At 60.8% G+C, this 17,059-nt stretch overlaps 3 protein-coding genes across 6 annotated transcripts; 2 read left to right on the forward strand and 1 right to left on the reverse strand.

Moving 5' to 3' along the window:
• The first annotated feature begins 1,277 nt into the window (after positions 1-1,277).
• LOC133268734 (intestinal-type alkaline phosphatase 1-like) lies at positions 1,278-5,859 on the forward strand. 2 transcript variants are annotated; one of them, XM_061452291.1, is made up of 10 exons: positions 1,278-1,898; positions 2,058-2,173; positions 2,247-2,421; positions 2,518-2,690; positions 2,764-2,898; positions 2,978-3,047; positions 3,163-3,295; positions 3,409-3,602; positions 3,745-3,861; positions 5,776-5,859. In XM_061452291.1, exons 1-10 carry the CDS (start codon positions 1,889-1,891, stop codon positions 5,808-5,810), a joined length of 1,158 nt encoding a protein of 385 aa, XP_061308275.1. In that variant the 5' UTR covers positions 1,278-1,888; the 3' UTR covers positions 5,811-5,859. The 2 variants fall into 2 exon arrangements, with proteins under 2 accessions (XP_061308275.1, XP_061308273.1); XM_061452289.1 differs by lacking the exon at positions 5,776-5,859 and adding an exon at positions 4,140-4,445.
• LOC133268733 (intestinal-type alkaline phosphatase-like) lies at positions 4,982-8,512 on the forward strand. Of its 2 annotated transcripts, XM_061452288.1 has the most exons (11): positions 4,982-5,306; positions 5,842-5,958; positions 6,074-6,189; positions 6,400-6,574; positions 6,721-6,893; positions 6,981-7,115; positions 7,205-7,277; positions 7,363-7,497; positions 7,611-7,802; positions 7,939-8,049; positions 8,136-8,512. In XM_061452288.1, exons 1-11 carry the CDS (start codon positions 4,982-4,984, stop codon positions 8,396-8,398), a joined length of 1,815 nt encoding a protein of 604 aa, XP_061308272.1. In that variant the 3' UTR covers positions 8,399-8,512. The 2 variants fall into 2 exon arrangements, with proteins under 2 accessions (XP_061308272.1, XP_061308271.1); XM_061452287.1 differs by having other exon boundaries at positions 7,939-8,512.
• A 169-nt stretch (positions 8,513-8,681) lies between these two features.
• On the reverse strand, positions 8,682-17,053 carry ECEL1 (endothelin converting enzyme like 1). 2 transcript variants are annotated; one of them, XM_061452295.1, is made up of 17 exons: positions 16,310-17,053; positions 14,577-14,645; positions 14,308-14,418; positions 13,679-13,771; positions 13,340-13,464; positions 12,715-12,937; positions 12,480-12,578; positions 12,306-12,380; positions 11,745-11,848; positions 11,490-11,548; positions 11,273-11,324; positions 11,100-11,167; positions 10,882-11,006; positions 10,554-10,619; positions 10,269-10,364; positions 9,663-9,739; positions 8,682-9,413 (listed from the first exon to the last, which is right to left on the reverse strand). In XM_061452295.1, the coding sequence occupies exons 1-17, from the start codon at positions 17,051-17,053 to the stop codon at positions 9,314-9,316; spliced, it is 2,286 nt and encodes a 761-aa protein (XP_061308279.1). In that variant the 3' UTR covers positions 8,682-9,313. The 2 variants fall into 2 exon arrangements, with proteins under 2 accessions (XP_061308279.1, XP_061308280.1); XM_061452296.1 differs by lacking the exon at positions 10,554-10,619.
• Positions 17,054-17,059: the final 6 nt, after the last annotated feature.

Genomic DNA, 17,059 nt, shown 5'->3' on the forward strand with positions numbered 1-17,059 from the left:
GCCCTGCAGCCCGTGTTCTTGCTTCTTGCTGCTCAAGAGAGCATCCAGCCCCTCATGGACCAACCAGCTCCTCTGAAATCTCCAGGCATCTCTGCCTGTTCCCCATCCCCATGTCCCTCGCCAACACTGTGCAAGATGTCTCCAGAGGCATGGGCCCTGGTGCTCCACTTCATCACTTCATCACCCCTGCAGGGTTGGGCAGCCACAAGCAGCGGCTGGTAGAGGGATGATGTCTGAAGTGAAGGAGTGGATCCATCATGCCAGGCAGGGTGGGGGGCCTGCTTTACCTCATCGGTGTGGTGACAGATGTGGCCCTGGCACAGTCACATCTGCCCTTTGCAGGAGCCAGGAGCTGGCCAAACCCGGGCTGCCTGGCTCAGGGGCTGGGTACAACATGTTCTCTAGGAGCTGGCAAACAGCATCAGGGTCACCTGCAGTCCCCAGGGCTTGTGCTGCTGGTGGCATCCTTCCAGATGGCCTGGTGCAACCACACATGAATGTTACCTTCCGAGGTGGGAGCTGGGGAAAACGGCCTGTTCCTCCTGCTCCTCACTGGGTGCTGGTGACATGTGGCTATTCCCTGCCTGCAGCAGGTTACCTCGCTGTGCAGATGAGCTGGCATAGGCTACCCCATTGTGCCCCGTGTGTTGGGCACTGGTCCCAGAGCCTGACAGGCAGTGTGGGACTGTGTCCCCTGGGAGACAGGACCCGAGGACACTGACACCAAAGGCAAGATATCCCCCTCCTTGGAAACAAGGCCAGTCCAGCCTGGCCCAGCTCAGCCTGTCTGCAAAAACAGCACTTTGCCCTGCACCCTCCCTGCCGCTCCCTGGGGTCCCGCAGGCAGCCGCCCCGTGGGAGCTGGGGGCCACTGGGTGCTCTGGTTCCCAGGGAAGGGCTGGAGGTCCTCCCTCGCTGGTGGGGGGCAGGGATGGCCCCAGGGGGGCTGGGGGCATTGGGAGGGCCCTGGGCAGGGCTGAGAGATAGTTTCAATGTTATCACCTCATCGTCTCACCTGTGGAGGGGCCTGCCTGTGGGACAGGAAAGGGCCATAAAGGGCTGTGTCCCCCGCCCTGGATGCAGGCAGCATTCCAGGAGAGAGCTGGGGTGGGCAGCATGGGGTGGCCGCTCTTCCCTGGAACCTGCCTTCTTCTCTGCCTCCTCGTCTGGCTCGCTGCTGCAACTTCAGGTAACAGGGGACATGGGGAAAAGGGGTAGGAGACCTTGGGGGGGGGGGGCGCTGGGGCTGGCGTCACTTCCCTGAGGACTCGCCTCCCTATGGGGATACAAGCAACTGCAAACCCTCCTAGGCAACTCAGGGTGGTTTGAGACCCCAGCCTTTGAATGGGCTCGTCTCAGTCCCCACCAAAGCAGGCCCTGTCCCTGTTCCCCCAGCCCCGCTGCCCTCTTGCCCTTGACAGGCTTGGGATCAAGTGTCTCAATAGCCGCAACTGGCTGCAGTTGCTCAGACGTTGCACACTCATGCAGGGAGCTGATGCCCCAGTCAGACCTTCTGCTGAAAGGCCCAGGGAACTTTCCTACCAAATTCTGCCTCAGTTTCCCCCTGTGCAGATGGGCTCTGGGCAATGCTGAGCTTTCCAAAGACCAGGCTGATCCCCAAAGGGCTCCTGGACCCTCTGAGGCCTCCATGGAGGGAGATCAGAGCAACTGAATTTACCTTGGGTAGAGATGTGCACCCTGGTCCCAGGGAGGGGATGCCCCTGGTGACCCTCAGGCTGCCGAGTGCCTCTGCACATCCCCAGCTCTGCGCTTGCCTCCAGATGCCGAGAAGACCCCAGGCTACTGGAATGAAGGGGCCAGGAGGAGGCTGAAGTCGGCACTGGCATTGCAGCCAGCGGCACAGCGGGCCAGAAACGTTATCCTCTTCATGGGTGATGGTGAGTCCCCCGGGTTCCAGCCAGGCAGGGGACATGGCTGGTGAGAAGGCAGGGCTGATGCAGGTTCTCTCCTCCCCAGCTGGTACGGGGCAATGCCGGAGGAGGCCAGGACTGTCCCAGGCCCCTGCCGCTTACCACCCCACACTGTGGTTCCTGCAGGCATGGGGCTGTCCACCATGTCGGCGGCTCGGATCTACAAGGGGCAGCTGGCTGGCGGCTCAGGCGAGGAGAGTATCTTGGCCATGGAGGCCTTTCCCCACCTGGCCCTGGCCAAGGTGAGTGGGGCAGCACGGGGGGCGGCCCTGGTGCCCCCTGTACAAAGCCCCACTGTCCCCTGCTTGCTTCCAGACCTACACCATCGACCGGCAGGTGCCCGATAGCGCTGGCACAGGCACAGCCTACCTCTGTGGGGTGAAGGCCAATGCCAAGACGCTGGGGCTGAGTGGGGCAGCTGTCTACGGCAAATGCCGCAGTACCTTTGGCAACGAGGTGGACTCAGTCCTGCACCGGGCCAGGCTGGAAGGTAGGAGCAGCAGGCGACCCAACAAGGAGAGCCTGACATAGCATGGCCATCCCAGGGCTGGACAGGCTCTTTTTTAAATGCTTGCCCACGCTGCAGGCAAGTCGGTGGGCATCGTGACGACCACGCGAGTGCAGCACGCATCCCCAGGGGCAGCTTATGCCCACTCGGCCAGCAGGAGCTGGTATGCCGATGCCAACATGCCCAAGGAGGCATTGCGGGATGGCTGCAAGGACATCGCCTACCAGCTGGTGCACAACACGGACATCAATGTGAGTTGGGGAGAGGTCATGGGAGGGAGGGGACATGGGGAACATTGAGAGGGTCTGCTGAGCTCCCCAGCAGGTGATCCTGGGTGGCGGGCGGATGTACATGACCCCCAAGTGGACTGCAGACCCCGAGTACCCAGAGGACCCGGCTCAGAATGGCACCAGGAGGGATGGCCTCGACTTGATTGCCAAGTGGCTGAATGCCAAGCAGGTACCATAGCCGTGTGGATGGGACATGGTGCCAGGCATGCTGCATGTGCTGTTGGCACCGGCTCTGTTCCCACTGGCAGGGTGCCCGCTACGTCTGGGACAAGAAGGGCATGGATGCAGTCGAGGATGACTCCACAAGCCACCTGATGGGTAAGAGCATCACTGCCTGCACCACCAGCAATCTCTCCTCCTGCTTGCTCTGGGGTTGCTGGCAGGAGCACAAAGCAGCCCCGTCACGGATGTTCCCCACACCCTACTTCCCCAGGCCTCTTCGAGCCCAAGGACATGAAGTATGAGCTAAACCGCAACACCTCCACGGACCCCTCCATTGTGGAGATGACAGAGAAGGCCATTCGCATCCTGCGCAGGAACCCCAAAGGCTTTTTCCTCTTTGTGGAAGTTGAGTAGCCCCAGCTGGGCAGTGTGGCTGAGGCTGGGGTGGGATGCGGGTCTTTGGAGCACGGGGTGTCCCAGGGGACCAGGAAGAGGGTGATAGCCATGTTCCCTGTGCAGGTGGCAGGATTGACCACGGCCACCACAGCGGCCGGGCCAAGCAGGCACTGATGGAAGCCGTCATGCTGGACCGGGCAGTGGCACGCGCAGGCGAGCTTACCTCCCCCTCCGACACCTTGACTGTGGTGACAGCTGATCACTCCCATGTCTTCACCTTTGGGGGCAACACGCTGCGTGGCACCTCCATTTTTGGTGGGTCTCGGGGAGGGGTGGTTAGCATCCCTGCTCCCATCTCCCTCTTTTACTCCCACCGAAGGCTGAGCCAGCTGAGATGGGTAGCTGGGGAGAGGTACCTGGCTGGGACAGGAGATGACAGTGTCTTTCCCTGTGCCAGGGCTGGCCCCCAAGAAAGCCAAGGACAAGCAAGCCTACACCAGCATCCTCTATGGCAATGGTCCTGGCTACAGCATTCGCAATGGGGGCCGCCCGTCCCCCAGCCTCCGCGCTGCAGGTAGGAATCTGCTGCGAACGGGATGGGATGGGATGGGATGGGATGGGATGGGATGGGATGGGATGGGATGGGATGGGATGGGATGGGATGGGGGCACAAGGTGGCTGATGGCAGCATCCCATAGGCATGGCCACTGGAGCTGCATGGAGTCCCTGTGTACTGTGTCATTCAGGAGTCACTTGGGCATGAATTGCCCCAGTGCTGGGGTAATTGAAGCTGTTGCCTATCCCTGAGATGGGTAGGAGAGCCTGCTGCCCCCAGCCCCATTTCTCCTACAGAGGACAAGGACTACAGGCAGCAGGCAGCTGTGCCCCTGGAGGTGGAGACCCACAGCGGGGAGGACGTGGTGGTGCTGGCCAAGGGCCCCATGGCCCACCTCTTCCACGGTGTGCAGGAGCAGCACTATATCGCCCATGCCATGGCCTATGCCGCCTGCCTCAAGCCCTACGCCACTGAGCCTGGATGTGGCGCAGCCCGCAGGGCCTCCCGTGGCACCCAGTGTGCACCACAGCCCCTGCTCGCCCTCCTGGCCCTCTGTGTGGCTGCCCACGTGGTGGGGGGCTCAGAGTGAGACCCCCCCAGCCAAGCTCCACTTCAGCCCTGGCTGCCTGCCCCCTCCCCTCGCCACACCATCAAGGGTCGTGGCAGCCGAGTCGCCACCATGGCCAGGATCAAGGAATGCAATAAAACACAGTTGTTTGACTCCATTTGCAGTGCAAGGATTTGCAGCAGTGGTCACCTCCTCAGGCATTGCCCCATACCTCTGTTTCCCCAGGTGGTGATGGCTCCTAGTTCTTCCCCTGGGACCAGCACTGAAAGCGCTGGGGTAAAGGGGGTGATGAAACAAGGGTGAGAGGAGGCCATGTTCCCCCCCCAGTTTTATCAGGCTGGGGCACAGTATGCAAGTGTTGGTACCTTTCTGCAAGGGTTGAACAAGGAGCAGGGTTTTAGTCCACATCCATGGATTTATTGCACAAGTGCTGGGCTTGGTACAGGAGTGACCCCAGGTGCTTCCAATACCCTTGTTGCCCCAGGTCCAATGCTCAGTACTGCCTGTGACACCCTGTGCCAGGTCATGCACGTGCCTGGCACCACAGCATTGTAGGCTGGGCAGGCAGTGATGCCTGCCAGGCACTGCCCATCCTCTTGCCCCCTGCATCTGTTTGTGCCCCGAGTCCATCCATACCCCAGCAGCACCACAGAGGCGCCAGCAGCCCAGCCCATGGCCTTTGTGCTGGATGCCTGGCACTGGGCTATCAGGGACATGCTGAACACCTCCACACACCCTGCAAGGGCTGATACCAGTCCAAAGTCCCTCCCCAGATCTGCTAGAAATGCAGACACTGCCAGCGGTGCTGGGCTACCGGATCTCACCATGCAGCTCCCGGCGCTCCTCATCCTCTGCCTGGGCCTTCGGGCAGAGCTCAGCACTGCTGTCATCCCAGGTGGGGACAAGGATGGGGATGTGCACCTGGCTGGCTGTAGCAGGGCACCCAGCAGGGCACCAGCCTGGCTGATCACAAGGAGGGTTTGGGGAGAGGAGCAGGCGCTTCCTAGCCCTGCAATGGTTGATGGATTTACCCCTGCTTTTCTGGGGTTCTTGGACCAGCTTTTCCCTATGGGATCAGGTTTCTGCAGGTTTCTGGGCTGGAAGGGTCTGGGGAAAGTGGCTGTAGCATCCCCTCCTTGCCATGGATTTGGCCCCATCCCACCTGCCAAATAACTCCCCATTGTGTTCATTTTTACTACCCTCCTCCTTCCCTGCCCCAGGATCTCTGGGGCAGGCAGTGGGTGCAAGCCCACATGGTCTACCCCCACCCCAAACAGTACCCTGAGCTATTCAGTCCATGCTGGAGGAGGCCTCAGCATGTGGATGCCCAGGGAACAAGTCCCCAGTGGATGTGGGTACCCAAGGGATGCAGGAGCTACAGGGATGGAGGTGCTGGTGAGCAGGGGCTGACAGGTACTGCCCTGTCCCAGTGGAGGAGGAGGATCCAGCCTTCTGGAACAGGCAGGCAGCCGCAGCCATTGAGGCCTCCTTCAAGCTGCAGCCCAGGGTAACCGAAGCCAAAAACCTCATCATTTTCCTTGGAGATGGTGAGTCCCACTGGCACGCCCAGCAGAGAGGCTGGCATGAGCAGTGCCCCATGGAGCAGAATGTGGGGAGGGCACCTGGTCCAGAGGGTGACTGGGACCCTCTCTTCTCACCAAGGATTCGGGGTCCCCTCCATCACGGCCACCCGCATTCTAAACGGGCAGCAGCAGGGGAAGCTGGGCCCTGAGACCCCCCTCGCCCTGGATTCTTTCCCCTATGTGGCTCTCTCCAAGGTAAACTCCCACCACACGGGGCACAGGGCCGGGGTGATGTCAGTGGGGCTGCTGGCACAAATGCACATATGGGGTGCACAGGGTCTCTGCCCATCCTGCTTGTCCTTAGGTAAGCAATGGAGTGTGGTGTGGGGTGTTGGGAGGGGGACAGCCCGCTGGGTGCTTCTGCCAACTGTCCCCTGCTCTGAGCCTGGCATGTGTCCTTGGCAGACGTACAGTGTGGACCGGATTGTCTCTGACAGCGCATCGACTTCCACAGCCTACCTCTGCGGGGTTAAGGGCAACTACCACACAGCGGGAGTGAGTGCAGCTGCCCGCCTCTCACAGTGCAACACCACGGCAGGCAATGAGGTTGTCTCAGTGCTGGAGCGAGCCCGCAAAGCTGGTAACAGGGGGTGCAGAGCTGGGAGGGACCCCACTGGGGATGAGGGCTGTGACACCAGGGGCTGCTGTGCCATGAGCATCCCGGGGCTTGGTGGTGGGGGATACCATGTCAACCTTCCTGGGGCCTCATGTGTGTGGGGGCCGCAGGGAAGGCGGTGGGCATCGTGACGACATCACGGGTGCAGCATGCATCGCCCTCGGGGGCCTATGCCCATGTGGTGGACCGCAACTGGTACGCGGATGTCAGCATACCCGAGGAGGCCCGTCTCCAAGGCTGCAAGGACATCGCCTGGCAGATGGTCCACAACGTTGACATCAATGTGAGTGCCTGTGCATGGGAGGGAAGGAGCAAGAGTAGATCCCCCCCGGCACTCCCACTGACACTACATCCATTTCATCCCCTCCAGGTTATCATGGGGGGTGGTAGGATATACATGACCCCTGCAGGGACGCCGGACCCCGAATATCCTACCTATGAAACAGAGAATGGGATACGGGGGGACGGGAAAAACCTTATCAACATGTGGCTGGAGGCACGGCCGGTGGGTAAAGCAGCAGGGACAGTCCTCTGCCCATCATCCTCAGGCATGGGGTCCATCACCTGCTAACCCTCTGTGGGATTTGTCCACAGGGTGCCCGCTATGTCTGGAACAGGACAGAGATGCTGGCTGCAGCTGCTGACCCCAGCGTGACTTACTTGATGGGTAACAAATATCCTATATGCCAGGATCTAACAGCTACCAGGATGCATGCAGGCATTGAGACCGTTCCCAATGTGTCCCCTCCCAGGTCTCTTTGAACCCATGGATATGAAGTATGACCTGGTGCGTAACACCACCTTGGACCCATCGCTCACTGAAATGACAGAGGCTGCCATCACCATCCTGAGCAGAAATCCCAAAGGCTTCTACCTCTTTGTGGAAGGTAAGTGCTTACCTGGGGTGGGCAAGAGGAGGGGGGTCCCACATCCCTGGATAGGGTTAGGAGTTTGGGGTGCTGCCGTTAGTCCCCAGTCCACCTTGGATGCCCTTCTGCAGGTGGCAGGATTGACCACGGCCACCACGAAGGTGCAGCCCAGAAGGCACTGACGGATGGGATTGCATTTGACCGGGCCATCGACCGGGCAGGCGCCCTGACAGATGAGGCGGACACCCTCACCGTGGTCACCGCTGACCACTCACACGTCTTCAGCTTTGGTGGCTACGCCTTGCGTGGTGCCTCCATCTTCGGTAGAGTTCTGCCCAGCCACCAAAAGTGGGGCACAGCCCTATGGCAGGCGCTGCCAGCTCTGGGACACCCTGGCTGCAGCTGGAGGGATGATATGGGCGTTTCTTGGCAGACTACCCACTATTGCCCTCTCCCCAGGTCTGGCTCCAAGCAAAGCTGCTGACAATAAGAGCTACACAGCCATCCTCTATGGGAACGGGCCAGGCTACGTGGGTGCTGTTCGGCCCAACGTGAATGAAGCCACAGCCAGTGAGGGCACGGGGACCATGGTCGGGTGGTGGGATAGGGCTGTGGGCCACTGCTATCCCCCTCACTCCCTCCTTTCCCCTCCCCAGATGAATTCGACTACGTGCAGCAGGCAGCTGTGCCCCTCAAGTCGGAGTCCCATGGTGGTGAGGATGTGGCCATCCTGGCCAAGGGTCCCATGGCCCACCTCTTCCACGGGGTGCAGGAGCAGACCTATGTGGCCCATGCCATGGCTTACGCCGCCTGCCTCGAACCCTATGTTGATTGCCAGCAGCGGAACTCTGCCACTGGAGCCCATACCACCTTCCTGGCCCTGCTCCTCCCCACTGTCCTCCTGCCCCTCTTCCATTGACCCCACAGCCCTGCATTCCCCCCTCCCTACTGCTGCAGCACCCACAGGTGGATGGTAACTTCTTGGAGTATCCCTGATCTGGACATGGCAGTCATGAGGCACCATATCCAGGAATGGGGGGCCCCTACACCACCTGCACAGGTGCTGAGTGTTTAATAAATATGGAATGTGATGCTACTGAGACAGCTGTGTTAGTGCTGTGTGGGTCCCCATGCTGTGCAGGCAGGGCTGGGGGTGCTGCCCACTGCTGCCCGTCCCCTCACCGCGGCCTCTTGCATCCGCCTGGCATATCCAGTGCTTTATTGACCAGAAACAGCAGCAACAAATACAGCAGGCATCCCTGACCCCACGCTCCGGGGCAGGCTGGCATCACCCGGCCACAAGCTCTGCCCACCCACTGGCAGGGCTGATGCGGGAACAGGAAGGAGCTGGCATGGGGGGTGCCTGAGAGGGCACCAAGCAGGGGGAGGCTTTTGGTGTGGGGTAGCCCCACAATGTGTCTGGTTCATTCTCCCTGCTTCGACTGGTGCTGGGCTGGATGTGGCAGGGCTGGGTGAAGGATTTGGTATGGGTGGACAGAAGAGGGGGTACACAGGAGTCTGGGCATTCCCTCCTTCCTCCGTGAGGACTCAGGACCCCCATAGTATGCAGGGCACAGGGGTAGGAAGGGGATGGACAGGGGGCAGCTGCATCCACACAAGAGCTCATGCTCACCCCAAATGTCTCCATGCTGCCCCCACCCCTCTGGCAGGTGCCTATCTTTGGGGGCAGAGGATGACCCTCCATGTCACCCAGGGGTGCCCTCTTTGCCTGGAGAGTAGGAGGAGGAGGTGTGCAGAGGTGTGGAGCAGGCACAGTGTGTCACTGCAGCAGGGATGGGGATGGGGGATGCCAGCCTTCGAGGGGGGATTGGCCTCACCACACTGAGCACTTGTGCGCCGGGTTCATGGGTGAGTTTTTGGGGCAGTGGAAAACACGTCCAAACTCCTCAAACTGAGAGACACTGCCCAGGACCCTGCCAGGAGAGGAGGCAACACAAAGCTGGGCACACCATGCCCCCCCCTCCCCCCCCCCACTGCCATGGGCCCCAGTTGGGCACCTGCTCAGCCCAGCAGCACCCATCCCCTTGCCCAGGTATGCCCACCCAAAGCCTGCTGGTGCCAGCACTCCAAGGGGTGCCCACTCTACTTTGCTTGGCACCACCAGCTATGGGGAAGGTTGGCATCCACCATTATCCCCCCTCCATTCTGGGGCCAACCAGTACCTGTAATGCTCTGGGGCATGTTTGTCTGTCAGCACCTGCAGGTAGATGGACTGGGATCGCCGCTTGATGCACCAGTTCTGCAGGGGAGAAAGGTTCCCACTGGTGAGCCAGATGGGGCATCCTGGGTTCCGTCACCCACCAGGGAATAGATGCTGCTGGGGTATTAGAGCAGCAATGCCCTGGTTGTAGCTGTTAATGTAGGGTCTCCTGGGAGCCTGTGTGTGTGGTATAGATGCGTTGCAAGAGCATGGAGGCATGATTGTTACTGTAGGGCCTCCTGGGATTGTGAGCTGCCTGGCTGTAGGGTCTCCTAGAAGCTTGGAGTCATATGCATTTGTTACTGTGGGGTCTCTGGAGGTGATGAGTAGGCCATGTATTCATTATGTAGGGTCTGCAGGAACAATGGGGCAATGCAGGGTGATCCTTGCAGGGCTGAGCTTTATACCCTGAGCCCAGGACCTGCTGGTGGAGCTGAGCCCAACTCCTGACCATGGGCACCAGGCCCCTCAGGGCTCTCGCCCTGTCCCTTTGGGCCACTGGCCATACACAGGGTGACACCCTCAGTTCCACCGGTACATGCCACATGTGGGAAGGGCAGGGGCTCACCTGGGCAAAGGCAATGAAGAAGAGCTGGTCGTGTGTGTATTTCAGGTGGTGCAGGGGGTGCTCTGGGCCGTGCTCCCGCACCCACTTCTGGTAGGCCTGGAGAACAGAGGGTGGCCCTCAACACTGCCTGGGCATCCCCCCAGGCCTGCCCTGAATCGCCTCTATGCAAACCTCCCAGCAATCAGCAAGCCAGATCTTGCCCACTCCCTGCTGCAGGGGTGATGCCATCAGCAGCCACCCCACGGCCCTGCCGGGGCCATGACACCCCTCGAGGGGGACACTTACGTAGTAGGCGAGTTTGAGCCCCCCCATGTCAGCAATGTTCTCCCCCAGTGTGTGTTTGCCATTCACCTGCCAAGAGAGACGATGGGGTAAGCAGAGGTACCCCCCTCTCCAGGCATCCTCCCCATCCCCACCCTGAGACCGAGACTGTGCCTCAGTTGCTCCCACCCGGTGTCCAGAGGAATTTCCCAGCTGACTTGTGATGAGTTGCTGGGTCTCAGGGCAGAGCCTTGCTCTCTTGCAGGCACCCAGCCCCAGCGATGGAGCAGCAGGGGCCCGCCGTGGGGCAGGGTGTGCCAGGGCATTGCCCGGTGGGCAAGGGAGGTCTCACCCTCTGATTGTAGACAGTGAAGTTGTCGTAGAGGTTTACGATGCACTGCGCCTTCTTCAGGAACTTGCTGTACGACTGCTCTGTCCACCAGTGCACCAGGTTCCCGTGCCGGTCATACTGTCCCCCTGCCGAGGCAACCACCACTACTGGTAACCGCAAGGGACCCGGGTGTCCTGCCTGCCCACGCCCCGCATGGCATGAAGTGGGGGGGTGCTCACCCCAGTCATCGTAGCCATGGGTCAGCTCGTGCCCGATGATGGTGCCGATCCCACCATAGTTCAGTGACCTATCAGGCAGGGAGCAGAGGTGAGAGGGTGAAGTGCTGGCAGGGATGGCAGTGACCCCATCCCCTGCCCTGGCACCCCCAGCCATTCTCCAGCCCCATACTCACTGCGGGAACTCAGGGTCGTAGAGGGTGGGCTGCAGGATGCCAGCAGGGAACACTGGGGACACAGGAGAGCATTGCAGTTACGGGTACCTTGCCCTGTACCCACCCACAGCATCACCCAGCGCCAGGGGCTCCTGCACCATAGCCACTACCACCCCAGGCCCTCCCCAAATTCAGCAGCCTGGGGAGCTGAACCCCAAGGGGCTGGGCAATGTCTCACCCATCTGGTTCTTGTTGGGCAGGTAATACGCGTTCAGCGCCTGGGGAGGCAGCAGCCACCTGCAAGGAGAGAGAGTGATGCCAGGCTGCAGGGGCCCCGGCTGGGCATGGAAATGCCACCCCCTTGAGCAGCTCAGACATGGGGGGTATTCCTGGCTTGCCATGTGCCCTCCTGCCTATACCCTGTGGGGTACAACTGGGCATAGGGACCAGCCATGCTGTGCCCTCATGCTTTCCAGGGCAAGGGAATACTCACGCGGACTTGTCCACCTCCTGCCGGATCTTCTTCACCGAGAGCCTGATGCCGAAGGCAATGCTGTTGAGGATGTTCTTGAAGTAGGTCTTCTCATCCACGTCAAACTGGGGGACACAGCCATGTCAGGAAGAATGCCAACCCCAAGGGTATGGGAGCAGGGCTGGGGTATCCTTCCACTCCCATGAGCTTTGGGGACAGAGGATGTAGGGTTGTGGCCGTGAGTTGGATGTGGCTGCGTGAGTATGTCCTCATGTCCCATGCTCTGTGCCCCCATGGTCAGCTGCATATCCGTCAACTCCATGGGGCTCCTGGACCATGCTGGTGTCCCTTGCTGAGGACAGAGCTGAGCTCTCGGGAGTGTGGCGTGGAGAAGGAGACATCATCCCAGACCCCAGGGACAGTATGGCACTGCCCAAGTGCCTGTGGCCATGCAAGTGGTGGGCAAAATCAACTACCAGGAGATGGCTTGTTTGGGGTCTCTACAGACTCTGAGGCAGATGTGGAGAAAATCTCCCCGCTCCACATGCCCATGACCCCTCATCGCCCTAGTCCACCCCTTGCCTCATACTCCTTGTCGATGGCCTCTGGTTTCAGTAGGAAATCGGGGTACCCAATCATCACCATCATGTACCGGAGCTGTGGGCAAAGTGAGTGAGGGGTAGTAAAGGACCCCATGCCATGTGCCCCTGGGCCATGGTGGGGGCAAAGGCACAGGGCCATGCTGGGGGCTGCTACCTTGGCTCTGGCTGCTCGCCGTGTTTCCTCATCCATCCAGTCCAGCTCATCCATGCGCTGATCCAGGATGTATTTAATGTCCTCCACCAGCTGCTGTACCTACAGCGGGTCACCACAGGCACTGGCACATTGTCCTCACTACCCATCACCCCACCAGACAGCCCTCAGTAGGTAGGGCTTGGCAAGGTGACAGGAGGGATGTGGTGGCTTTGTATCCAGAGGCAGTATCTCCTACCTTGGCTTTGCTGGCGGAGGAGAAGTGCTCCTCGACGAAAAGGGCGCCCAGGGCCATGCCGAAGTGCTTGTTAGCCTGGCTCAGGCAGACCTTGCCTGGCTCAAGCTGCTTCTCGTTGCCCTCCATCTCCTTGGAGAGCTCATGGATGGCATCGCGGAAGGGGGTGGAGAGGTGCTCACTCAGCACCACCACGATGCGCCACAGCATGTAGTTGTGAAGAATCCTGGTGATGGGGGGCAAGATCAGGACCCTCACACCGGTCACACACAGGCACACAGAGAGGGTGGGGAGCATGCACCAGGGTCCAGGCAGGCCATGGAGGCGGCCATGGCCTCTGGGGGCAACAGGAACAGGCTGGCACCATGTCCCTCCCTGCTGTGTGATGGGTCTGGTGACCTCTAGCATGGCAGGGCTCAGCGGGTGGCTGGGCATGACCAGAGTACTCAAGACAGTGACTCTGCCCAGGAGCTTTCTAGGGTCCCCACTGCCAAGCCTGGCCTCCCCAAGAAGGGGGGGGGGGGATGACAATGGCACCAGCCACAGCTACCCTGTGCCCACCTCAATTTCCAACCCTCTGCCAGGATGGGGAAGGTGTCAGGGCACAGGGGGTGCCAGCCCCCCTCACCTGCTGGGCGTCACGCGGATGAGGTCAGACACCTTGTGCATATAGTCGGTGGCCAGCAGCACCACCTCCTCCTCCTCTGAGAAGTTGTCATTGAAGATGCGGTCCAGCAAGCGCTTCCACTTGAGCTGCCAGGGCACTGTCAGGGAGGCACAAGGACACACCCCCACCCCCAGGTTTTCCAGCCTCCCCTTCCCACCCAGAAAAGTGCAGGGTGGATTCATCATCCTCAAGTGGATTTATTGGACAGGGGAAGCAACAAGGGCATGGAGCAGGGGGCATCTGTGGGGCACAGGACAGATGGGGATATGGGGTGGCAGGCTGGGCACCAAAGGTACTCACCGTGGGGGTGATACGCTGCAGCTCACCCAGGGTCACTTTGTGGTACATGCTGCTGACATCCCTCCTCACATCGTCATACTCAGACACTGTGATCTGCATGGGGTGGACATGGCTGTCACCATCCCACTGCCTGCCTTGTGAGTGGCACAGGGATGGGGCACAGCTCTGGGACTAGCAGGGCTACTGACCCACAGTCCTTCTGACTCCTTGCCCTTGGAACCTTCTGCTGACAGTGGGGCTGGTCATAGGGTCCCCAAGGAGTTTGGGTACCTGAGGACTGAGCACAGGGCTCCCCCAGGACCTAGACTGGGGTCCCAAGAGCTGGGTATGGATGCCTCAAGGGCCTGGAGTGGGTTCACAAGGACTGGACATGAGGACCACCAAGGGCTGGAACTCGGGGTTCTTAAGATGTCGGGGCTGGGGTCTCTGAGGCCCTGTCACAGGGTCCTCAAGAGGATGCGATCCCCAAGGGTCAGGCATGAAGGTCCCCAAGGGCTGGAAATGAGGGTTTCAAAGGGATTGGGATAGGGTCCCTTAGGACCACGTATGGAAATCCCCAATGATCTGTGACTGGGTGCCCAAGGTCTGGGCAGGGGCACACCAAAGCCCAGGATGGGCACCCCCCTCACATTGGCAAGGTGCTGCTCCAGCTGCAGGATCTCCTGAGCCTTCTGCTCCACGTGCTCAGCCCCCAGGAGGGTGAGCAACCGCTCCATGAACACCCGGTATGCAGCCAGGATCTGTGCCGAGGGAAGGGATGCTGAGTGCCACCCTGCACTGCCCTGAGGGCACCCCAGCTCCTGGCACTGCTGGCAGTGGGGTGCCCTTTGTTTGCCACCCAATGCTGGGTGCTGGTACCTCTCCTGGTGTCCCTAGGGCATTGGTATGGCACCCTCACCTTCTCACTCTCCTCATCCTGCCCCAGATAGAGGGTCCGTTCAGGCAGAGTTAGCCCATCCTGGTCGATCTGGGAGGGGAGAGATGGGGGGCAGAGGGTGAGCTGGGGTGGGCTGTGCTGATCAAGGCACCCCTCACCTTCCCCCATATTGCAGAGTGCCCCTGGTGCCCCAGGACCCCTGGTGGCCCAGGAGTCAGCCTTGGGCAAGGACAGGTCCTGTATCCCAGTTTCCCTCCTGCCAGAGGGTGATGGAGCTGCAGCAGGCAGCATGAAATGGACTGGGAGTGCTGAGCAGAAGGCAGAGCCCTGTTTCAGGGTGTCCCCCCCCCCCCACTTTCAACACCCAGACTCACACACGCTGCTGGCCTGCAGGCACAGGCACAGCCTTTAACACATACACACACCTGAACATGCTCGTACATGTGTACACACACATGTATCTGTAACTCCACCCTCGTAACAGACACCTGTGCATGCTCACCCTGCTACGCATGCATCATCTAGTTTAACACACGCACCCCCCCACCCAATGCACACACACACAGACACACACGCACCCTCCCCTTTTCTCTCTGGCTCACCCCCTGTGTCCCATCCCACCAGCTGTAGCGCTGCTCTGCACGTTCACAGACACCTCCAGCCTTTCTCCCCTTTCTTTTCCCCCTCCCCATCACAAATCCTCCCCTCTTTGGCCTCTCACAAAGGCACTGCCGCACAAACAGTCCTCCGGCACACATGAAAGACCCTCTCCAGGCTCCTCACACATCCCATCGCACATCCGCTCCCAATCACGCCCTCACACAACGCCCCAGCTAAGCCCCGACCCCCTGCCCCGGCTCACACCCACCTCCCCCGGCCCACCCTGGCACACCCCGCGCACACCCGCACCTTTTCTCTGGGACACTCGCTCCCCCTAGTGTACACACCTGCGGCCCGGCAGCGCGGCCCTGCTCACACCGCCCTGCAGGGAGCAGGGAGCCCGCCGCCTCACAGGGACCGCAGCCCTCCGCTGCTCCTGCCATCCCAAGCACCTCGTCCCCACCGTGCCCGCCCTCCGCCATGTTCCCACCATGTCCCTGCTGTGCCCACCCGCGTATTCCCTCCATGCCCACCACTGTGCCATTGCTGTGCCCCCACTATGGTCCTCCATGCCCATCGCCATGCCCGCCACCACACACCCACAAAAGCAGCTTGTGGCTTGCCCAGCCAGACAAAGCCCTGGTCGCACCGCAGGTTGAGGGACAGGGGCTGGCAGGAGCAGGGAAGGCTGACAAAGACATGAAAAAATGCGCTGGCACCCTGTTCCAGTGCTGTGGGGCTGGCAAGCATCCGATCGTTGCTTAGGGTTTGGCCCCTGAGTACCAGTTGGTGGTAGCCAAAACGCCAAGGTGAGGGGCTTGGCTACCAGCCATAGTGCCCTCTGGGCTGTTCCCAGCACCCAACCAGGCAACACTGTCTCACTCTGTACATCCCCCTGCCCTTTTCCTCAACCCTGGTCCTGGAGGTGCCACTCTCACCCCGGGGCAGCCTGACACAGGGGTTCCACAGTAGGGAGATGGGGGGGGGTCTCCAGGGACAGGGGCTGTCACCAGCCCGGCTATCTGCTGCGGGCAAGCCCACAGAGTGGGCACCTGCCTAGTGCCATTGCAACAAGGACAGTGGCACCAGAGTGGTGTCATGGGAGCAGGGGGGTGGCTGGGGAGGGGACGGCCCGAGGGGCAGGGTGCCCTCACCCGGATGACATAGCGGGAGGTGTTCCTCTCATCCAGGCTGACAGTAAGGGAGAAGAGCACCGCAGCACTGTAGACTCCCTGCGTCTTGTAGAGCAGCTCATTGATGTCTCCACGGCCCGGAGGGGCATCCCAGCCACCACACTCCCCGATGACCTCCAGCATGGGCCGCGGACCCAGCCGGTCAATCTCAGCTCGGTCCAGGCATGAGCGGAAAAACTCCTTGACCTTCCTCTCGGCCGAGGCAGGGGCTCGGCGCCGCACAGGGCGGCTCAGCAGCGCCTGCAGCTTGGCTTCGTTCTGCTCTGCAATGGCCCCGATGGTGCCGTACACCAGCTTGTCCTCCGGGATGCCGTGTCGCCGGAGCCAGCCACCACAGGCAAAGGAATAAAAGTCCTGGCAGGGGTCGATGGTGGCATCCATGTTGGCGCTGAGGAATCGGGATGCCCGTAGGAAGGCCTTCTTCTCCTGACACCCCTCCAGGCAGTAGCTGTCCCCTTCAGCTGCCAGGTACTTGAGGACTAACATGCACGTCAAGATGACACAGAGCCCAGCGGCGAACACCAGCCCCGAGAGCAGGCAGACCTCCCGGCGGCTCCAGCGCGGCAGCCCCCCACGACGTTTCTTGGCCCCGGTGCCCAGCTGTAGGGTGAAGCCATTAGGCAGGGTGCCACTCTGGTACTTGCTCACATACTTCACCTCCTGAAACTCATCATAGTGGGCTGTCAGCGAGTAGGTCTTCTCCATGGCTGG

The sequence above is a fragment of the Pezoporus flaviventris genome, unplaced genomic scaffold (genome assembly GCF_033815535.1).
Source record: "Pezoporus flaviventris isolate CSIRO_AGI_PZ_B2104156 unplaced genomic scaffold, CSIRO_AGI_Pfla_v1 ptg000013l, whole genome shotgun sequence".
NCBI classification, from domain to species: Eukaryota; Metazoa; Chordata; class Aves; order Psittaciformes; family Psittacidae; genus Pezoporus; species Pezoporus flaviventris.